The sequence below is a fragment of the Macrobrachium nipponense genome, chromosome 44, assembly GCF_015104395.2.
Source record: "Macrobrachium nipponense isolate FS-2020 chromosome 44, ASM1510439v2, whole genome shotgun sequence".
Classification (NCBI taxonomy): Eukaryota; Metazoa; Arthropoda; class Malacostraca; order Decapoda; family Palaemonidae; genus Macrobrachium; species Macrobrachium nipponense.
Window position 1 is genome coordinate 10,748,155 of NC_087221.1, and position 22,821 is coordinate 10,770,975.

The 22,821-nt window shown below is 38.4% G+C and overlaps 1 protein-coding gene across 1 annotated transcript in view; it reads right to left on the reverse strand.

Moving 5' to 3' along the window:
• LOC135204024 (Golgi to ER traffic protein 4 homolog) overlaps positions 1-5,428 on the reverse strand; it is a 204,423-nt gene extending 198,995 nt beyond the window's left edge. Inside the window, exon 1 of the mRNA XM_064233959.1 lies at positions 5,308-5,428. Within this exon, the coding sequence (XP_064090029.1) occupies positions 5,308-5,420 (113 nt within the window). The 5' untranslated portion in view covers positions 5,421-5,428. The remainder of the gene's footprint in view (positions 1-5,307) is intronic.
• Between the last annotated feature and the right edge of the window lie 17,393 nt (positions 5,429-22,821).

Consider the following 22,821-nt stretch of genomic DNA (forward strand, 5'->3'; position numbering starts at 1 on the left):
TCAACACGCTCTCTCCCTGTGTTCTGGGAGTCCAGCAGAGGTCCCGGCCTAGAGGCGAAATAAGGCCGATCTGACGCACCCTCCACTACACAAGGGGCACTGTCACTGCACTTAGCCACTTCACTTTTGCTCTCTAAAGCAAGCACTTTCGATTCTAAGTTACGAATCGATACAGTATCAGAGAAAGGGCATTACCCTCTACAGACACTGTTTCAGGGCCCGAAGGCAACACTACATGGTTAGGAGTAGCAACTACAGAAGGGGCACTACACTTCACAACAATGATTGGAGAGCGAGCATTTTAGATTCCAAGATACAGATGGAATCTATAACGTAAAGGGCATTACCTCTCGCAGACATAAGCTCATAGCCTGTAGGCCATACTACAGGGTTAGGCAAAATAAAGTCTACAGGAAGGTTAGCAGGTTCACTACCCTGACTTTTGTTTACTGATTAATTGCGTACATACGAATCATACGTCTTCCTTACGGAATTAGACAAAGTCTCACACTCCTTACATGACAAATCTCAACAAAGAAGAAAGACCCGAACCCCTCGTGCATACCAAGTGCGAATCTACTGAAGCTTTCGGTAGCCACACCCTATCTTTGCAGACAACACCATCTGAAACTAGCCTAACTAGATTCAGATCTCTTATGCAAAAATGAATCAAATTCAAATCAATTTATGATAGCGTATGCCTAGCCACAAATCCAAGTAAATAAATCAAAAGACAATTAGGATATTTAGCGGCAATGAAGTTTCAAAATCCTAAGACAGAGGTACTGAAAACAGGTTTACAGTACGGCGACAGAAAAAAATATGAATAGAAAATGGGAATGGTTCCTGATACCCGCCTCCCAGCGGCGGGAATGGGTACTAACCACCTGGCCGACCACTGCGTGTGCCGGAAGTTTTTGAAATTCTGTCGGACTCAGAAAAATACAGCTATATATATATCTGACAGGTAAGTTTCATGAACAAAATATCAATTAAGGGAGATCTACATAAAATGAGACCTAGAAACTTAAAGCAGTACTTAACTTAGAAGCAGAAGCTGAAGCCATCTTGATAAAATTCCAGAAATAAGGCGATCGCACAGCACAAAGAAAGCAAAGCGTGTGGTGTCGACGGCGGCTATCAAAGGAATGACGTCACAGGCGCTCACGGTAGTAGTAGAGGGTAGCGAGGGCTGTAGTTCGGCTCCTCCGTAGTTGGGGTTTTGTTGAAGGAAGAAGCTAAATGGCAAGGGACCTCTGGTAGTGGTTTCCATTCGCTCTTTATCTATACCGACACCTTATTAAAGGTGAGCGAGCCATTTATCTTGGCATTATATTGTTTCTCTTTTTTCTCTGGGATGAATAGCAATATTTATACCTTAGAAATGGTGTCAAAGGAACCTTTCACGGGGCAACAAAGGTCATTGCCCAGAAATAGATTTTTCCTTCATCAAAATCCCTTTAGTACAGCAATTTTATCATTACTGCATTACTATGACAACTAGAATTCGTGGAAACGGTTTGTAATTGCATCGGCATATGTGTGAAGCTCTACTAGATTGGCAACGATGAGTCATTTTTCGTCGCGTTGTCTGCTCGTAAGTATAAATCAGAAATATTTGTAATTTTTCGGGGTTAATTTGGTTGCAAAAAGGGATAATAAGACATGAATTAAATAAACATTTTGAAGTAAAGTTAAACTAAATAATGAGTAAAGTAAAAAATTAAGGGAATAAAGCTTTGCACCTCATAAACAGTGTAGTCGTCTGCAGCTCGTAACTGTGTTTGCGGAGTGAGTAGGAACCAGGAACAGCAACGTGGTTCAAGTGCAATGTGGAGTGAATTAAGACCAAAATGTATATAATTACAATCAAATAAGCACTGTGGAGTTTCAGTTGTAATGGCAGTAAGGATAAAACCACCGATTACAAGGTAAAAATTAATTCAGTTCAAACCATGACCCCGGAAATAAAAAGTTTCATACTTTCACTAATATAGGCAACAAAATTTTGTTTTATTGTGCTGATTACAACTGCAATCTTGAGTAAGATTAATAAACGTTACATATATACACTAACATTGTTCAAGTGAGTGCTGGGAAGGCTGGGAAAGAAGGTGGATTGTCTGTGGTTAGAACGGCCAGCCACACGATTGCCGCCATATTGGATTTCAAAACTTGCCTTGAAAACATATTTAATGAAGAGCTCACATGCTTATTTTATTCGAACTGGATATTGGTACGGCAGCCGTACCCCGAGCGCAGTAGATATTGGTACGGCAGTGAATTGCGCATGCGCGAACCCTTGTTTACCGCCTCACGCATATCCAAAGACTATATACTGAAGTATATAAGCAGTCTTTGGGCATATCGGTGACAGCAAGAAAAATGGTGACGGAACAGCATGAACCGCGGAATAATACATTAGTTTTCGCCGAAAAACAGATGTTTTCAGGCTTTAACGAGCTGAAAAAAGCCATCGACATCTATGAACACTCAAACTTTCAAAAATTGGGTAATTCATGGTATGTACGTAGGTCACGAACGATCGAATCGGCCCTGAAAAGGATTCCGAAGAGGAGATTCAAAGAGGATTATATATAAATATATACACTACCATCGTACCTTTGGTGACTTTCACGGCCCTTTATTCTGCCCGACATCGGCAGTTGCAAGGGCCTTTATACACTTCACAATATTCTTTTAATTCACTTCATTGGGTATTGCAGCTGTCGAAGACGATAGAATTTACCAGGTAGTGAAATGGCAAAATTAAACAAAATTTCAGCACTATGTATTCCATTAAAATCAGGATAGTGTTGTTTTTGTAGTACAAAAATGCGGGACAAAATTCACAAAAGCGAAACAAAACAAAAAAGGGGGAGGGACATTTTGCTAACTAAAAAAGGGGGACAGATGTTCAAAAAGCGTGACTGTCCCGCCTAAAAGCTGAACTCTGGTTTACATAATACAGTATGATTAGCAAACTAGTAAACGGATACAGCTAACTGCCGTATCTACAGCAAGTCAAGAGCGCAATATGGCACCAATGACAGAATCTGCCGTACCCTCACCGCACTATATTATTTGTACGGCAGGAAGTCTGAAATTGACGCATGCGCAATTCACTGCCGTACCAATATCCACCACGATCGGGATACGGCTGCCGTACCTATATCCAGTGCCTATTTTATTTCATATGGGGATTTCATATAGGGTAAACAACCGCGTGGACTGGCCAACTCACCGACTACGGCCACCCTCCAAAAAAGTACTTTTAACACGTCCTGACACCGGAGATGGTCATCAGTCACAAGTTGTTGGTGGTGAGAGAAGGAGCTCAGGACCTCTACTCTCCTTTCGAAGTAAGTATTTTCTCCAAAGTTAGAAATTAAGGCCATATTTTAAGATTTAAACAAAGGGTAATGAAAAGGGTGGCCAACGCAGTGCCCACATCCCCAAAATGCTTTAAAAATTGTTTACTTACGAATAAAAAAGTTTAGAAGATTGACGCCATCTCGATGCTTGCGGAGTCACTTGCGTCAACAAACTTGCCATTTCGTGTGCTAAATCGCACACCACTTGTACCCATAGACACTGGGGCACTTTCATCACAACAATCATAACCCCGACCTCTAACCAGCACTTGTACGCACTTATTCAAGGGGACTACGGCATTCTTTGCGGCATTTTGCGCTCTTCAATTGTTTATCAGTGTTGTCAATTGGTATGTGTTTACCCTCCAAACTGGGTATAAGACTTAAACAAAACCGGGGAAATAAGTGAAATTAGCGTATCTATTTGTAGTATAGTACATACATATTATAGCAATTTTATCATTACTGCATTACTATAACAACTAGAATTCGTGGAAACAGTTTGCAAATGCATCAGCGTATGTGTGAAGCTCCACTACTAGATTGGAAACGATGAGTTTTTGCCGTCGTCTGCTCGTACTAAAGAAATATCTGTAATTTTTCGGGTTTAATTTGGTTACAAAAAAGGGATAATAGACATGAATTAAATGAACATTTTGAAGTAAAGTTAAACTAAATAATGAATAAAGTAAACAATTAAGGGAATAAAGCTTTTCACCTCATAAAGAGTGTCGTCGTCTGCTGCTCATAACTGTGTTTGTGGAGCGAGTGCTTAGAAACCAGGAACAGCAACATGGTTCAAGTGCAAGAGCAATGTGGAGTGAATTAAGACCAAAATGTGTATAATTACAATCGAATAGGCAATGTGGAGTTTCAGTTGTGATGGCAGGAAGGATAAAACCGATTACAATGTAAAAATGAATTCGGTTCAAATCATGACCCCGGGAATAAAAAGTTTCATACTTTCACTAATATAGGCAACAAAATGTTGTTTATTGTGCTGATTTCAACTGCAATCTTGAGTAAGATCAATAAAAGTTACATAGGTATAGTATATGCTAACATTGTTCAAATGAGTGCTGGGAAAGCTGGGAAAAATGGTGGATTGTCTGTGGTTAGACAGGCCAGCCACACGATTGCCGCCAAGTTGGATTTCAAAACTGCCTTGAAAACATATTTTACAAAGAGCTCACATGCTTATTTTAGTTCGTATGGCGCTTCATATATCACATTATGTTGACGAAACTTCAATCTTTTGAATGGTATGCTTAAAGTTGTAATTGTATTCTTGTTTCACCAATTAAATATCGAGTGAACAAGGCCTGGCCAGCGCGATGACGATGGATTGTCTGCGGTTGTTTACTCTACTCCTACTACTACTACTCCTCAATTGCAGTGTACATTTTTCACCAATTCTAAGTTTACCATTTTATTTGGTTTAACAAATACCATGTCTGCACCAATGAATTTTCAACCTCCCTCTCAATTAGGTTACTTGGCTTGGGTAGAATAGAAAAGAGTGGAACAGGGGAAGAACAGGTCCGAGGTCCGTATGTTTTGGGCTACATGTCTGTCAGTTCATCACTTCATCTCACCCTTCAACAGCTGTTTGCTAGTCAACATAGAGGCCTAAATTCCGATAACCTACAAAAGATGAAGCAGTCATGCTGAAGCTTAGCGTTTAACCACAAGCTTGGGGAATTAAGTATAGCCTAAGTGGTGACATTCAATCAATAAACATGTACGTGTGCATTGTTCTGCAAGTCTTCCAGTCTGTTAAGTAATTTTCAAGAAACCGGAAAGTCTTCTTTTCGAGATAACGTTTGCATGTTGCGTATTTCCCACTGACAGCAGCCTAGAAGCACCATGACCCTCCTTTGCTTTTTTATCCAACTCATTAGTGATTACTTTGCACATTTACATTAGTTCTTACCTAAAATACAACGTCCTGTACATTTGATGCGCCTCATAATACCTGCCTTCCTCTACGGAGGACTTTAATTTGCAAAGAACTCTAGCTACACCTCTGCTGCTTCCCTGAGCCATGTTGACAAACCATAGAACTCTTACTAATAAGAGTATAATCTTTTAAAATTATAATTTCACTTTTATTCATGATTTAAAGAGTTGAATGTTTTCAAAACACTGCCTTTTTATTATTATACTGTAATTTTTTTTTAGATAACTGTATTTGAGCATGCGAATTTATTCTTTTTATCTTTCCATAGAAGTCAGGATGGTTCCAATAATGTAAATACTGTAGTGTGCTATTATTACCCAGTCATCGGTAATGAGGCAATATAGTACGTTCAAGAACACCGAAAATATTGACGTTATGCGAAACAAGCTTAACTTCATTTAGCTTCCGTATCAAAATCATTAAAACTCTGTTAATGTTTCAGTATTATACAGATGAAACGCTAAGAAATAAAGTAAACATGAGTCGGTAACTAAGTAATATTAATCTTCAAATGTCACATTCATCAGCTGATTCCTGCCTGGTAGTTTGTAAATTGATGTTATTTTCAATTAAAACAATAATTGTCCCGACATATGCTTTTAATTTAAATAGATTATATTATTAAGGTATTTACGAAAAGAGAGACCAACTTAAGGTTCCTAACAGTTTTTATAAATTATAAATGAGATAATTTCAATTACACACGGTGACGTGTTCGCAATGAACCATACAATAACTATTATAAAATAGTATAATCTGCACAGCTGTTGCTGATATACTATAAGAGGGTACTAGTTTAAAATATGAGAACAGCAGAATAAAAGTTAGAAATATTCCTCAAGGATTCTCAGGCTTATCTGCCATTTCTTGATGAAGTGAATTGTTTGAGAGACCAATTAATTTCATGCAAAAATAAGTGTTTGTTGATACTTCTAGAACAGGGAGGGAAGAGCTAATGTCACCTTGTATTCATATAATAATTTTTTTTCATGAAGTATGATCAACAGGGTAAGGAAGCGATACTGATGTAAGCTGTGTCAAAATATAATATAAAAGCAATAAAAGATGTGTCATTTGCAGAATGAGAGTGAACTCTGGCGAGGTATAAAGCCAGGAAGAAGTGAACGGTCTTTTATGGGCCATCAGCGGAATGGAATAGTGTTCACGAAAGCCATTCTAAAATCCTATTTTCCTTCGACCACACACACGTACTTTATATACTTACTTTGATACCCATGGAGCTGAACTGAAATAGTTGACCTGTCCATCGAGAAAGGACTCCACTCCAGAAGCAAAGGGTAGGTATATTGATTTGGAAAAAATGAGGTTGCTGCTCTCAGGGCCTCCCGTGACCTTTTGTTTTCAGTTCTTAGGGGAGATTTCCTTGCACGAGCAAGACGTGTTGTGCAAGACATTTTCAAGAAAGATTCAAAAGATCACATTCATTATCGTTTACGCTCAGTATTAGCTGCAGCTACCGGTTGCCGTTGAAGTTACCTGTCTCGTAAGAGACAAAATTCAACTAGGTAATGGATTACACCTAGGATGCAGCGAAGAATAGGAAAATGCAAAGGGTACTTGAAGACCATTTCCAGGGAGGATATGAAGAAGGCAAAGTAGAACGTGCTAAGTACTCAATTCCTGATGGTCAAGTTGAACGAAGGACAAGAAGAGATACGAGAGAACAGCAAACGAAATAAGGTGAATAATGTTAACAAAATCGTGAATTCAAGAAGTGTTACAGGTGTTTGGAGCGCCCACAGAATGATCATCCACGAATGAAAAGGAAAAGAGGAAATTACTTAATTACTTGTGAAAATGAGGATTGGGCCAATAATATCACCAAGAAGAAAAAAGACAACGCTGGGTAAATTTTGTGAGGTCAAGAATAGGTTATATGAAGGAGATAATTTGATTGATATCCAAGGAGCTGGGGAAGTCTGAAATAAGCTAATGAATGCAATGGCGTGTTTCGAAGTGAAATTAGTAATAAGGATACTTTGGAGATGGAAAGCAACGGGCTGAGATGTGATCACTGCAGAAATGGATTTAGCTGAAAACGAAAGAACATCTCGAATGCTGACGTCTATTGAGTTTGCAAGGTGTTTCGAAGAACTGGAATGAGGAAACGAAGCCTGGTGATTGAGAAGTGGAAGTCATAGCAAAAATATAAAAGGAACGGTGACCTGACTGCATGCGGTAACTATATTTACTACGCCTATTCTCAATAGGCTGGCCAACAATCAGCTTTACTTGAACGCGGTTTAAGCTCAGTCCTTTTCGACTTTTGACATCACTGCGTCTTCCCGCCCACGTACTCTTTGAACCCTCCCGGAGCGGCGAAGTTACCTTGGTTAATTGGGTCGTGGAGGACCGACACGGTGGATTTGTTTTCTACCGACGTATCGAATGCAACTTCGCTGGCCGAGGTTTTCTGTGCGGTGAATACATAATATGCATTGTTAAATTTCCCTGCAGGAGATGGGGAAGTCACCTGCTTTTTTTTCGTCAGCTAGCAACTTACGGTTACCCATTTTCTTCTTTTTTAAAAAGCTAATGGATTTAGTTGCGTATTTTCTGGCTTATTTCCAACAAGATGTAAGTCTATTTAGTATTAGAATGTTTATAAATGCTACCTACTGTTAGAAAAAACGACTTCATGTTGAAAAATAAACACGCATGAGCGCACAAACACATGGGTTATACTTACATGCATGCACTCAAACACACCCACACACCTACACGCGCATACACACACACACACACACACACACACACACACACACACATATATATATATATATATATATATATATATATATATATATATATATATATATATAATGTGTGTGTGTGTGTGTGTGTGTGTGTGTTTGAGTGGATGCATGTAAGTATAACCTATGTGTTTGTGCGCTCATGCGTGTTTATTTTCTCAACCATGAAGTCGTTTTTTCTAACCAAGGTAACTTCGCCGCTCGGGGAGGGTTCAAGGAGTACGTGTGCGGGAAGACGCAGTGATGTCTAAAGTCGAAAAGGACTGAGCTTAAGCCGCGTTAAAGTAAAGCTGATTGTTGGCCAGCCTATTGAGAATACGCGTAGTAAATATAGCAAAATATAAAATATAAATATATATATAGATATTATATATATTATATATATATACTATATTATATTATATATATATAGATATATATATACGATACCATACATACATAAGAGCCAGTACGAAAACATGAAAAGCAGCAGTAACTAACCTAGAGGTTCCGTGTATTCTTGATATCAAAGGTAAATATAAAAACGAAAAAAGTAAAATATAGAACAACCAAACAACCTAGTCAAGAAGCAAATGGTCCACAGTCCAGAATTACAGTTATAGGGAAAATACTACAAACGGAAATGAATCTACTAAGCAGCAGTCAATGACATGGTTACGAAGTTGTCAACAGTACATTTCGTAAGCCAGTTATCTAGTTTATATTGTCCGTTGCTAATACTAAAAACATTACTTGACATATTTTATTATGCGATTCAATAATGTTTCTTTTAATAATATCTCTACAAAATAAAATTTCCTTTGAATTTTTCAATTAATTGTATGATTAAAATTGTTCACTATGTAGAGAGAGGGCACTCGATGTATTTCCTACACGTACACAATATTTGTTGATTTAATCTTGATGCCAACAGTTTGCCTCTTTAAACAATATATTTTTTATCATAATCTCTACATGGAATTTCGAATATGCAACCTAAAATTATTGTTCTCACAGACTGAGTGTTACTAAAAACATCAACACTAAAAACTTTAAAGATTTTTGACAGAAAGAAACCTGTAAGCAAACACTAAAACAAACAAATTACTTTACTCAAAAGCCTGTACATGTCTCAACTGCATAAAACGTTTTCTAAGACTTTCTTAAAGCAACATCAACTAAAAATGTCGGGTACTTCAGTTTGAAAGCAATATCATAAATCTTGACAATCTCGTCTTCTAAAAATTCTGGACAACCAATTCCTAATGCTCGTTTTGTGGATTTCCTAAAAACTGAAAAGTTAAATCTGTTACCGTGTCTATGCACATTTACATCTAAAAATAGTAAAATGGAATCTTTTTCTTTATCAAGTGTGAATTTTGTAGAGGGGACTAGCGCATTTAATCTAATTAAAAATTGGTTCACATCCTCACACAACGGCCATACCTAAACCAAAGAACATTCGTCGGTAAAATATTTGATAAAAGTTTCTTTTCAAAAAAGCTCCATATAAATGTTGCTTAAAAGGAGCAATGAAGGGTTCCCCATAGCCATACCAAACTTCCGCTCATAGAATTTACCACTGAAAGTAAATTTACATTCCTTAACACACAGTTTTAGTAACTCTAAAAGGGTGTCAGTTGGCAGAGAAACTACACTGTGTCGTGTTGCTGTGTGGACTGCATTGACTACAATAAACAGACTCCACGTTTAGACTGGCCGTCATTCAGCCCAGGGCCAGACTTTCTCACCACTAGTCACCAAGCAAGTATACAAAATGAGTATACCTTGGTCCAATTTTGCAGACGTTACGTATCCTGCTTAAGTCTGGGACTTGTCGTTTCAACCTTTCCTTATGCGACCGTGATTTTCAATTAGTCTGGCTACCTAATGATAACTGAAAGTATGACCATAGAAGTTTAAGTGCAAGTGAGAGTTTTATATACCAGACTGAAATACTTCCGCAAGGAAACGGGCCTCATCATTATTCCCATGGAAATCAGTCAAACATATGGCTTAAGAATATGTCATTCTTTGCCAACTGAAGACTTGATTGAAGTTTTCTTTACTCAGCAATGAAAATCGTCATGGGAATAAACACTAAATCTGGTTTGGCTGTTGCAAGACAAATAGGAGAAATTAATTGATTAATCTGATACATAAAACCGGCGTTGGAACTAGGATCATCGACACCGACAAAAAGGAGACGGAAAACGAAAACCCGGGGACTTTTCTTGTAAACCTCCTACCTAAACGGATCGAGACCATTGGGCATCCTCACCAAGAGAGAGAGAGAGAGAGAGAGAGAGAGAGAGAGAGAGAGAGAGAGAGAGAGAGAGAGAGAGAGAGAGAGTCACGGTTTAAGACACTGCATCAAAAATATCATCTCAGAAAGTGTTTAAGCGAAATATGAAGAACAGCAAAGGCCTCGTTACGTAACTGGGTGTCAGAGTGTATCAGTATTGAAGGTGATTTCGGAAACAAGTGGTATTTTGGAAAGAACATGACCGTATAACACGAGCCTTTCTGAAGTCTTCCCTCTTCCCCCGCCATCTACCCCTCTACCAACACTCTTCCACATTTTATAGTATGATTACTTCAACTGTACATGTTACATAAATATTTAGTTGACACCTCCTACTTAGTAAATATATTTAGTATATTTATATATTTTTCAGCCGTATTTTTCGTTTGTTTACATACGAACCGTCACACCATCACCTCCAACTACCTAGCAAGTGTGAAATGAGGAACGCCTCTGTTGTTCGGAAAGGTAACCACACCGGGCCTCCTAATCCTTTTCTCGCTGTAACGTAAGGGATCTGTAGCCTACTGGCATAAACAAGTCAAATCTAAACACACCAACCGACCAACCGAAAGAAAGTTTTATATATATATATATATATATATATATATATATATATATATATATATATATATATATGACTGGTAAAAATATTCTGTAACAACAGAATTCCATCTAATAAAAGGAGCCCATAAAACACCAAAATGTAGAGAGAAAAGTTACTATATTTCAGAGACTGCTGTCTCTCTCTTCAGGTATATGAATGAGAAAAGTTTTACAGAAAAGGTGGTATTTATACCAAGAGATTCGTCCACAAGTAAGCCAATTTAGGTCACCCCCGCTGATAATCTTCCTTTAATCTTCTTAAGCAGCAACTGCCGGTACAAGAGTCAATGATGGAATCGGCCTTCAAATAAAAGAAGAAGCAGGTAATGAACATCTCAAAAGGAATTGGATATCAGATATCGTCGACGCAGTGTTCATTCAACCAACGCTTAAGAAGATTAAAGGAAGATTATCAGCGGGGGTGACCTAAATTGCTTACTTGTGGACGAATCTCTTGGATATAAATACCACCTTTTCTGTAAACTTTTCTCATTCATTCATACCACCTGAAGAGAGAGACAGCAGTCTCTGAAATATAGTACTTTTCTCTCTACATTTTGGTGTTTTTGTTTTTATGGGCTCCTTTTATTAGATACTATATATATATATATTATATCAATATATATCATATATTAGATTATCTATATAGTATATATATATTCATATAAGCGAATAACACAGGAAAAAATAATAGGCAGAAATTCGTAGCCAAGAGGTTTCATCCTTCAATAAGACATTGTCGAGGCACAAATGAGATACAGTTGAAAAGAAAGTTACAAGGTAAACAAAAAAAAATCAAGAATACCAGATGGTTAATTGTCAAAAGGGTAAAAATCAAAGGCACAATCCAGGATAATCGGAGATCACACTGTCACAAACTAAAACAGACTTAACCATAAGAGAAACGGAAGCTTAGTCATACAAGGTCCGAATAAATTATTTTTATACAAATGAATATATCAATTTTGTCGTTTATATTTACTACAACTTTCTTTGATTATGAAGGCATCGAGTTTATGCAAGCCTAAACTATATATAGTTATATATATAGTTTAGTTATATTTATGATTAGTATGAGAGAGATGAGGAGAGAGAGAGAGAGAGAGAGAGAGAAGGGGGGGGGGGGGTGTCGTATGTTGTAGACTCCAAAACATGGAGATCTGTTTTGCCCTGGAAATCCTTCCATTCAGATCGATTTTTTTATATGACTGGAATGAACAAGACAAAAGTTAATTTTGTCCTGATAATCAAATGGTTCCTAAGTCTTAAATATACTGTATTTACATAAATTGCATAATATACACAATCTTACGTATATTAACACATCACATAATATAGGTAGTATATACAGTGCCTGTAATTCTAAATGGCGCCTTTTTTTTATGAATTCCGTTTCACCCTTGCTCGTAGAACAAATAGCCCATGTGATATGTCTATTCATATTTGCTTTAATTGTTCACGTCACTCTAAAATCTAATTTTTGCTATCATTATCTTAGCCCTAACTTTTCATCATCCTTCACTAATTTTCATCGGTATTTTTTTACTATTTATATTTGCTTTTCATAAGCTTAAATCGCTAAAAATCTCTGACCTCTTGTCAACTGAGTAGCCCTAACTTTTCATAAGCTCTTCGTCATTCCTTTTTAGTTTTCTGTAAAAGAAAACTATTGAGATGGCTATTTGCCTGTCCGTTCGCACTTTTTCTGTCCGCCCTCAGATCTTCACAACTACTAAGGCTAGAGGGCTGCAAGTTTGTATGTGATCATCCACCTTCCAAACACCAAACATACCAAATTGCTGCCCTCTAGCTTCAGTACTTTTTACTTTATTTAGGGTTAAAGTTAGCCATGATCGTGCGTCTGCCGATATAGGCCAGGCCACCACCGGTCGGTGGTTAAAGTTTCATGGGAGCCTCGACTCATACAGCATTATTTTCGGTGGCCTTGATTATACGATACACAGAAAACTCGACTGCGCCGAAAAAACTTCGGTATTTCTTACTTGTTTAATTATGCCCCGACAAGATTTAATGTTTAGATTCTAATCAAAGGCTTATAGACCCAAACACTTTTGATCTATCTGCTCAACAGCTTCTACGCTTTGAGTTTTCTCCATCTTGCATTTTAAGGCCCAGAGGCCGCTTATAAGTCACGGGATGGACGGGGTACCTACCAAAGGAGGTTTCCCTGGTATAAAAAAGAAGAAAAAAAAATGATAATCCCAGCTTGATACTTAACTTCAAGCAGCATAACCTAACCGAAAGGATCAACAGACTTCTTTTATTTACAATGCTTTACATTCATATTTAGAATATTCCTGATCTCTTCTCTCTCTCTCTCTCTCTCTTATATATATATATATATATATATAGATATATATATATATATATATATAATATATATATATGATAAAAAAGTTTATGCATGGAATCATAAATATGGATATATTATGAATACTAAAGCTACAAGGGTGCTCTCAATCAGAGATTTTATGACTGAATAAGCCTCGCTGCACTATAATTCATGTAAGCGCAAAGATGCTAGTAACAACATGCATGGTGGTCCCCGGAAAGTACGGCGTGGCCTCAAGAGGAATGCCTGGCATAAAGCGCCATATCCATTTTTTTTAGTCTCTTTCATATGAGGAAAAAAAGATGGCTGTCATAATACATTAAGAGAGAGAGAGAGAGAGAGAGAGAGAGAAAGTAAGACCACTTGGGGCAGAGTGGTTTGCTTTTTCAAGTCTGGCTAGATCTCCGAACGATCTGGAGATGTTCCTTGAATGCCAAACGACCGATGTTGTACTTGTTTGCCTTAATTTGTGTCATTGCGATTATAGCGATGACATTTTGGTCTCGTGGATGACCAACGACAACGATAAGATAAGAAGATAAGCAAGGCTATGAATAATAGCGCGAGCAAGGTCATTTTCATAAGGTCGCTGTTAGGAATACTACAGAACTTTGCAATTTTATTGGGCTCCAACTAAACAACGCTTTAATTGCATACAGAAAATACACTAGGATTCAAACGAAAAGGTCTTCTGATTTTGACAGGGATTTTTCAAAGCTGAGAATCTGTTGGCAAAAGGCTTTCAAGTGAACGATCTTTTCAAGAAACTACTGTTTGTACTATTGGTAATTATGCAAGTTATATATACATAGATATTTGTATGACTCTGCAATTAACTGAGCAACGAAATGATGGGCGATTGTATGATCTGACAAAAGCCTTACCTATAGCAGAGATCATATACCAAAATTATGGCTGAGGGCCTAATTCAAATTGGGTAGTATTTCGAAAAACATTGAGAGTTAGCTTAATTAACTGTACTAGCTGACCAACCCGGCGTTGCCGAGGGAAAAACTCTGAAGAACTCAAAGCTTCCCTGCACCACCTTGTGCTGACTGTCCCTTTTATCCAGAAATTACTGTACTGACCTGCCTAGGGTAGCTCTGAATGGCAACCAATAAATTCTCTCTCTCTCTCTCTCTCTCTCTCTCTCCAACCTTCTCTGTTTCTTACCCTCTTTTTTCTCCCTAACACCCCCTCTACTTTCCCTCTCACTCCCTCTCTCTGTCACACCCTGCCCAACCCCGACCCCCTTTAGTGCCTTTGATGTCTTACCCCCACAGTACTTGATAGTAAGTCATATTTAGTACATATAATGAAAATCGAAAGTCATATTATTTACTACGTATACCAAAAATTAGGTATGATAAATTCATAACGTTATTAAGTCTACAGGCTGAACCAGCCCCGTTTCGGGGAAGGCGCCCCGCCCCCTCCGACATCTTTGGTGCCTTTTGTTACTTGAAACCCCATTATAAACAATCTTATGGGTCCCCACTATAACCCTGTCAAGTTTCATGCCCATCAGACCAGCCGTTTGGCCGTGATTGAGTGGCAGACGGATGGATAGACATAACTCTCATTATAGCAAGATTTACACTATTAGTCATATCAGAAAAGATTATACTAAGTGAATGAAGGGAACATCAGGACCCATGACAAGATTACAGGTAACAATAAAAAGTTCTTGAAGTAGAGGAATCATTGTCCAAATCTTTAGACACATGGAGTGATGAAATATGGGGCAGTGGCAGACTGGCCAGTTGCCAGCTTGCTGATGGCAAGGGGGCCCCTTACACATGGGGCCCTTACACATAAGACCATGGAAAATTTCATTACTGATTTACATTTATTAGTGAAAAATAAACGTTATAGTAATAAGTCTTCTGTGTTTTTACTTATGTGTTTTCAAGTCTTTTGTGTATTTGTCATGTAAACTCTGTTATGGTATTGAGGCTGAGGGTTGGAGTGGGCCCCTGTTTTGGCACCTGGCATCCACAAGTTTTAGACCCAGTCCGCCACTGATATGGGGGGAAAGGGGTTCCCACCGGAACACACATGAAGTGAGGGTCCAGATTCCACAGCTGCTCTACGGCAATCTGCAACATAAATAATGGGAGTGAACACGAGAAGGGGTGGCCTGTACAGAAGGACTCGCTCTAAAAACGGAAAAAGGAATAAGTTGAAGGTATGAGACATTTGACTGCTACTAGCTTTTAAGTTGCATGGTACCTTTTACGAGATTCTAGGCGCCATTAGGGGAGGGCCACATTAGGGCACGACAAAGTTGACGTGGGCTATCAGCAGCCACTTTCTCAGAGGGGGAGCATAGCTCAGAGGGAGCAAGGAGTGAAGTCAGGATCTCGAAAGGTTCTAAAGACGTCTCCATTGTTTTTGTTTTTGATTAAGCTGGCCTTACGCCAGCACGGGATCTTGCTCATAGAGCAGCATGTAAAGGTCGTTTCCAGTGTGCTGGTCCGTTTCATCACCTTGAAGAAAGTTCCCCAACTTCCTGTTAGATAACGCTGCCTGTCCTTCCTTGGCCTTTCTAACATGTGGTCAGTCCAGAATGTGGTGACCCTGTTGCGGGTCCAATATGGCACCGGCTAATACTTTCCCAGAAGGTTCCCAGACAGACTTTCTCCTCCCAGCAGCGACCTGTGGCCACCTGCAACACAAGGATACCAGCAGTTAGATGCACAGGGGATGTTACTGGATAATTCCTTTGATGAAGTGATGAGAGAGAGGGGGGGACACAAATTGCCTGTATTTTTATTACGAATGGTAAATTTGGTAAATTAGAATATTAATTGGCAGCTGAGATGGCATGAAGGGGGACTCTTCTTTGTCACAAATTCAGAGAAGCACATATATCACTTCACAACATACAACTTTTAAGCCTTGACATAGATTCCCTATTCACTAAAGTACCAGTACAGGACGTTCTTCAGTTTTTGAGGGAAAAATTATCCCCCTATTCAGATCAAAATTCGGGTGTAGTATGGGTAATCCTTTAAGTCCTGTTTCAGCCAATCTGTACATGGAATACTTTGAAACTACAGTAATAAATGCAATAAAACCCAAAAACATGCTATGGATGAGATATGTAGATGATATTCTAACATTTTGGGATGATAGATGGGGCAATTTTAATGAATTCCTTTCAAAATTAAACACATTAGTGCCCAGCATCAAATTTAAAGTTGAATGGGAAACAGACAACAAAATTCCTTTTCTTGATGTTTTAATAATCAGAGACACGACAGAATACAAATTTACCATATACAGAAAACCAGCATTCTCACTTTCATACATTCACTACTTTAGCTATCACGACATTGCTATCAAAATAGGTGTAGACAGCAACCTGTTCTTAAGAGCCTTACGAATTTGTTCCCCAGATTTCCTGGAAAAAGAATTTGAACTAATTCGTAAGCAGCTTTTGTTTTTAAAGTATCCTGACTATATAATTGAGAAAACAATTCACAAAGCAAACATAATTTTCTGCCGACCTCCTCAAGACAAGACTAGAGATATACCCAACAATAAAATAAAAATTCCACACCTGGACAGGATTAAGACGGTGACTCAGACCCTCGGAAAATCTAACCCTTTTGCATTTACTTACCCAAACACCTCAGCCAAATCCCTGATTAACGTCCAATAAAAGACATCCCCCAAGGACACAGGCGTTTACGAAATCCCATGCCAGGACTGTGACCAATCCTACATCGGATTTACAGGAAAATCACTTCCCCAGAGATTAATACAACACAAACGGTCAGTTAGGTATGGACAACAGAACTCAGCTATTTTCAACCATATAAATGAACATAACCATAGAATAAACTGGAATTTGTTACATATAATTTATAGCAGCAACTGCTGGTACAAGAGTCAAATGATGGAATCGACCTTAATTAAAGAGAGGCAGGTAATGAACATCTCAAAAGGAGCATGGGATTCAGATGCGATCGACAAGATTTTCACTCAACCAACGCTTAAGAAGATTAAAGGAAGATTATTAGCGGGAGTGACCTAAATTGGCTTACCTGTGGATAGATCTCTTGGTATAAATACCACCTTTTCTGTAAACTTTTCTCATTCATCTACCAGAAGAGGGAGACAGCAGCCTCTGAAATATAGTATTTTTCTCTCTATATTTTGGTGTTTTTATGGGCTTCTTTTATTATATATATATATATATATATATATATATATATATATATATATATATATATATAATATATAGTTATATGAATTTTTATCACATCACCGTGATTCATATACATATATCAAGCTACAAATGTCCTTTCATATCCAATTCGCTCTACCTATGTCCGCTGGACACTGGTTCAAACCCGCGAGACGATGAAATTATTATCACCTAAAAAAATCCCCTTTGGTTACCATATATTTTAATTACGAGGTAGAGCGAATTGGATAATAAAGGACATTTGTAGCTTGATGTATGTATATGAATCACGGTGATGTGATAAAAATTCATAATAGAGCTACGTGCGGCAAACGTTTGATATCGATTCTAATTATAAATACCTGAGTTCAACAGTTTTGTAAGGCCGGAGTCAGTATCAACTTGACCTTGTTGGTCAAGTCGATAACGGCATTGAAGTCCTGATTTTTCCTCTGTTCTCTGGGCGCTGGTTCGAACCCACGAGAGGACGGAATTATTATCACCTCAAAAATTCCCCTTCGGTTAACATATATGAAAATATATTAATTCCGAGGTAGAGCGAATTGGATATCAAAGGGCAATAAATTTTGTAGCTTGATGCAAATATAAATATATACATACACACACACACACACACACACACACACACACATATATATATATTATCTTCTGACCCCTTTAGTAATTTATATAAGTGGGCACATCTAAGATTACCTTCAATCCTTACTGAGGTTATTCTGGAAGAATTTACTAGGGATTTTACTCTTTTTCACTTACCCGGGGAGTAAGCTTAAAACTACTTCGTTGTTGGGGGGCGGGTAAGAAAAGTCTAGGGAGAGCCTGAAAAGACCTAAAAAGGTGGTTTCGCATTGAGTTAACGATACAGGAATTTTGGGATATGATATTTATGATTCCCTAATTAGAATGAATAAAAAATGAATAATGTGCATGTTACACAGTAAAGACAAATTATTTCTAAAAAAAACTTTTTGTTTTAATTTTTGCTGGCGAACAACGCTCTATTTGACCATAGATTTGAACTTATTTTAATTTATTTGGTGTACTAAATTTAGGCTGTTTCCTCTTATAACTGAGAGTACATGAACATGTTTAATTTGTGTCTTTTTTATTTAACCCTTGTTGTCAGTATAAGTAGTACTAAGTTTGAGCATTAATTACAAAGGCCAATTCACGTTAAGTTAGGACCATAATGTTGACAACTAATGTATGTGGGGAAAATCTCAGACGAATCTCGAGTGAGCTGGAGGTCGCATCACGCCTTGTTTATGTTTACGTGTGGAATGGCCACCCCTAGTCACTTGCCTTATCTAAACTGAAAAGTAGAGCCATTCCTCCAGTTTTCATAATCAAACCATGCCCCTGGCCTCCTGCCTGTAACAATATATGTTTTTGTGAATTTAAGACTCGATGGGCTTGAGTACGAACAAAGAACCCCGATCGAGTTCTTAACCACAAATAGAAAAAAAGGTCGGCCGAGGGCCAGATTGAATTAAAGGGGAATTGTTAAGAAAACTACAAGGGTTAAATTGACAGGGGATGTATGTTTACAAATCGCTAAATACTCAACGTTGCAGGGCGCCAGCAAGGGCGCTAATGACCCTCGAGGCCCGACTTTGTACGGGAAACAGCTGCTTGTAGCACTGGAACATGTGCTCGGGGACATGTGTAGAGATTTGCAGCACGCATCTGATGCTAAGATGCACAGAGCTTCCAAGGCTAGGATAGTCCACCTCTCACAGCAGGAATGAATGTGATGGGGTCATGGGATATCTGAAACACGGTATTGCTCTATAAACACGGTGTACAAGACTCAAGGGGGCTGAACGTGCGGTGAGGCCGCCAACACTTTAGGCTTGCTTAATATAAATCTTACGTTCTCAGAGTTCCTCAGAGGGCAAGGAATAAATTAATTACTACGTAAACGTTACTGTATTGAGGGGCGGGGGGAGGACGTGAACATAACCACAAACTTACGTTATCTCCATTAGCAAATTCTCTTAGCAACTGCTAATACCAGGAGGTCTATCAAGCAGTAAGCATTATTACACCGCATTCAAGGGAACCACAACTCTTAAATCAGAGTATCTTACAGAATAATGGAGCACAGGTGTGTGGGGGGAGGGGGGGGGTGTATTGAAGAGGGTAACAATGAACAATCGCACAAGCACAGACACAGGAACATAACAAGGGCGAAATATAGGATAGGGTACGATGACTGCCACTACATCTGTACTTTACCTTCTTGCTGGGATTTCGTAGAAAGCGCAGACGAAGGAAGAGAATTCACTCGAGGGGGCGTCAGGTGAGGGTCCAAGGCTGGCCATGTGCGACACATAGGCACATGGGCAAGGGACAGCCCCGCAGGTGCGGAGTTCCAAACTAGGTGAGAGCTGAGCACTTCTGAGAGATTTTTTCTCGCCGACCTCTCTTATTAACTCGTCTCTGATCTCAGGCAGTTTCTCTCGCTTAACTCGGGTCTTGGGGTTCGACTCTCGGTGAATCTGCAAAGACGGCGAGCTGCAGACAAACGAAGAGAGAAATGCGCAAGCAACAGAGAAGGAGATTCCCTTGTGCTAGTTCACTTCCCATTTTACTCTATTGAGTTGCAAAATTGGGAAAAATCCATAATACACCTCCCCCATGTAAGTCAATTCAACCCTAGACGGGTTGAATTGGCGAAGCACTAATTTTGCAATGAAATAATTATCTTTCTCTTTCCTCTGAGGAATCTGATTCCATAAGATTTAAGCTAAATATATATATATATATATATATATATATATAATAATAAATATATATACATATATATATATATATATATATATATATGTGTGTGTGTGTGTGTGTGTGTGTGTATGCACGTGTGTGTGCGTGTGTATGTGTTTGTATGTATGGACGTACATATGTGAGTATGAGGTGGATGTGAGAGCTAAAAGCACATCCCTGGATACAGATGTGTACGGCTACCACGAATGAAAAGAGCTTGAAGTGGAACAGTCGAGTTGCGATGCTTCAGAGAAATACAGGAACAGAGAATTGGCCCAAAAGTCGTTGAAATTGTAATTACCATATGAAGGAGCACATCAAAAAAGTCCTCATCTCTCTCTACTTTATCTCCTTAAACATGCAACGTATGAAAGATGTCAATATGATAATACACAGCCTCCAGGGAAATCAGTTAGGCCTGAGTTGGCTTAAGTAACCAATCGATATTGAAGACGCATCTCAGAGTTCACTTGCTCAAGGAACGGGAGATCGAGAGGAGGCATATTCCTGGCGCTAAAACCACACGCAGGGTTACTGAGTGATATATTTACATGGTTAATTAGCCTTACAATCCAACACAGGAAATAATTCGAGACATTAATACTGAATAATACGATAAATTTCAAAATTATGGAAATGATTAATTGTGACCCTTGAGTCAAAGGAAAAACAGTTTTAAAATAGGAATATTGTAATTCAAAATAAAAGCCTTTCTCAAAACTGTTGTGAAAATATTTAATGAACAATTGAAAGGGATAAATTCAGCGCTCACATCAAAGTAAGGGAATCATAAATAACTACCTCTGTTAACAGACAGCTAATGAAAATTTCACCTTTTAGGGCTCGCTAATCAGATTTATAGCAGATAAAACGAGGTACCGTAATGCTTTGCAAAGATCAAATTCTCTCTCTCTCTCTCTCTCTCTCTCTCTCTCTCTCTCTCTCTCTCTCTCTCTCTCTCTGTGTACATCAAATGCTAAATTAAGGCAGCAGAATAGAATATCATCAACTTCCTGTAGTGGTAAGAAGAAAAGTAACAATATCAACATCGACGACAACAGTAGAAGTTGAAAAAAAAAAACTATAATGGTAACAATGAATTCAAGCAGAATACCCTTATTGCTCACTCATAGCAGAAAAAATATTATGTAGTCTCGAGCTCATTGCATGCAACAACAGTTCTGTAATCAATGATCAGCAGTTCATTGAATATTACTGGAATTCTCACAAGTTCTTCGTTGAAGTCAGACCATTGCTCAGGAAGAAAGAGCCCACACATGATAAAATCCAGAAGGAACAAATAAAAAGGGGGATGAATTTACAAGTAAGCGTTAAACTTGCAATTACTGAATGTTGGGCGGTTATAAGGACCTGGAAAAGCAGAAGATTGAAAAGAATTCCGAAGCAAATGAGGGCAATTGTTTGTTACACACACAACACACACAAAATATATATATATATATATATCTATATATATATATATATATATATAGATATAACTATATAATAATATATATATACATATATATATGTGTGTGTGTGTGTGTGTGTGTGTGTGTATGCGCACACACACACACACACACATATATTATATATATATATCCATACACTGGCTACTTTCCAAGAGAACAGTGCTCACTGCCTGATACTGAAACTTCACGTTTTACCTTCATGAAATAATACCCAACATCTTTTTCTATTCAGTGCTAATGTACGCCACGCTACCCGCCTCCATCGCAGTATCATCCTTTTTTTCGCTCTGGGTTATATTATAAGGTGAGTTTTTATCTGAGAGGTAATGCTAGAATGAAGGTGAAATTGATCCAAATCTCAACATTGAGCCGAGTCGGGTTGGATGCGACTGGCGTTTGGGTCGCTATTTAATTTTATTATTATCAATATTACTGAATAATCAAAAAGTCCTGAAATTGCCTTTTGAGTGTTTATTGAACAGAATGTCAATAATGGGAAAGCGGAAATGATATGGTGAAAATGAGAAAAAGTCAAAAGAAATAAATAGCTAAGATGAGGGAGTACTCTGACGGCGAGGAAAGCTGGAGTTTCACCCTGTGCGAGAAAAGGGGAAAGGTGCTACTGCAGTTGACAGTGCCTTGAGGGGAGTGTTGGAGTCAAAGAAAGATGGCGATTTCATTAGCAATGTCGGGGTCTGTATGTGCTTGGTTGGCAGCGTTCGATTACAGGAGCACATTATTGGGGTGAATGATGATGGGGTGGAAGTGGAAGGGTTACAAGGGCATCTAAATGAAGTTCAGGGACTCGATAGCAGAAATGTACAGTTGGAGAGGGACGGGAGCAGCTAGAATCCCTCGCTGAACGCGAAGTTAGTAGCAAGAAAGCAATGTAGAGTGAAGGAAGATGCAGGAATTCATTGTTGACGATAAATATACCAGTAAAAAAATAAATACGATGTTGGAGAAAGGTGGAAGCAGCTACAGAAAGACTTACATAGGGGAAAGGAATGAATCAC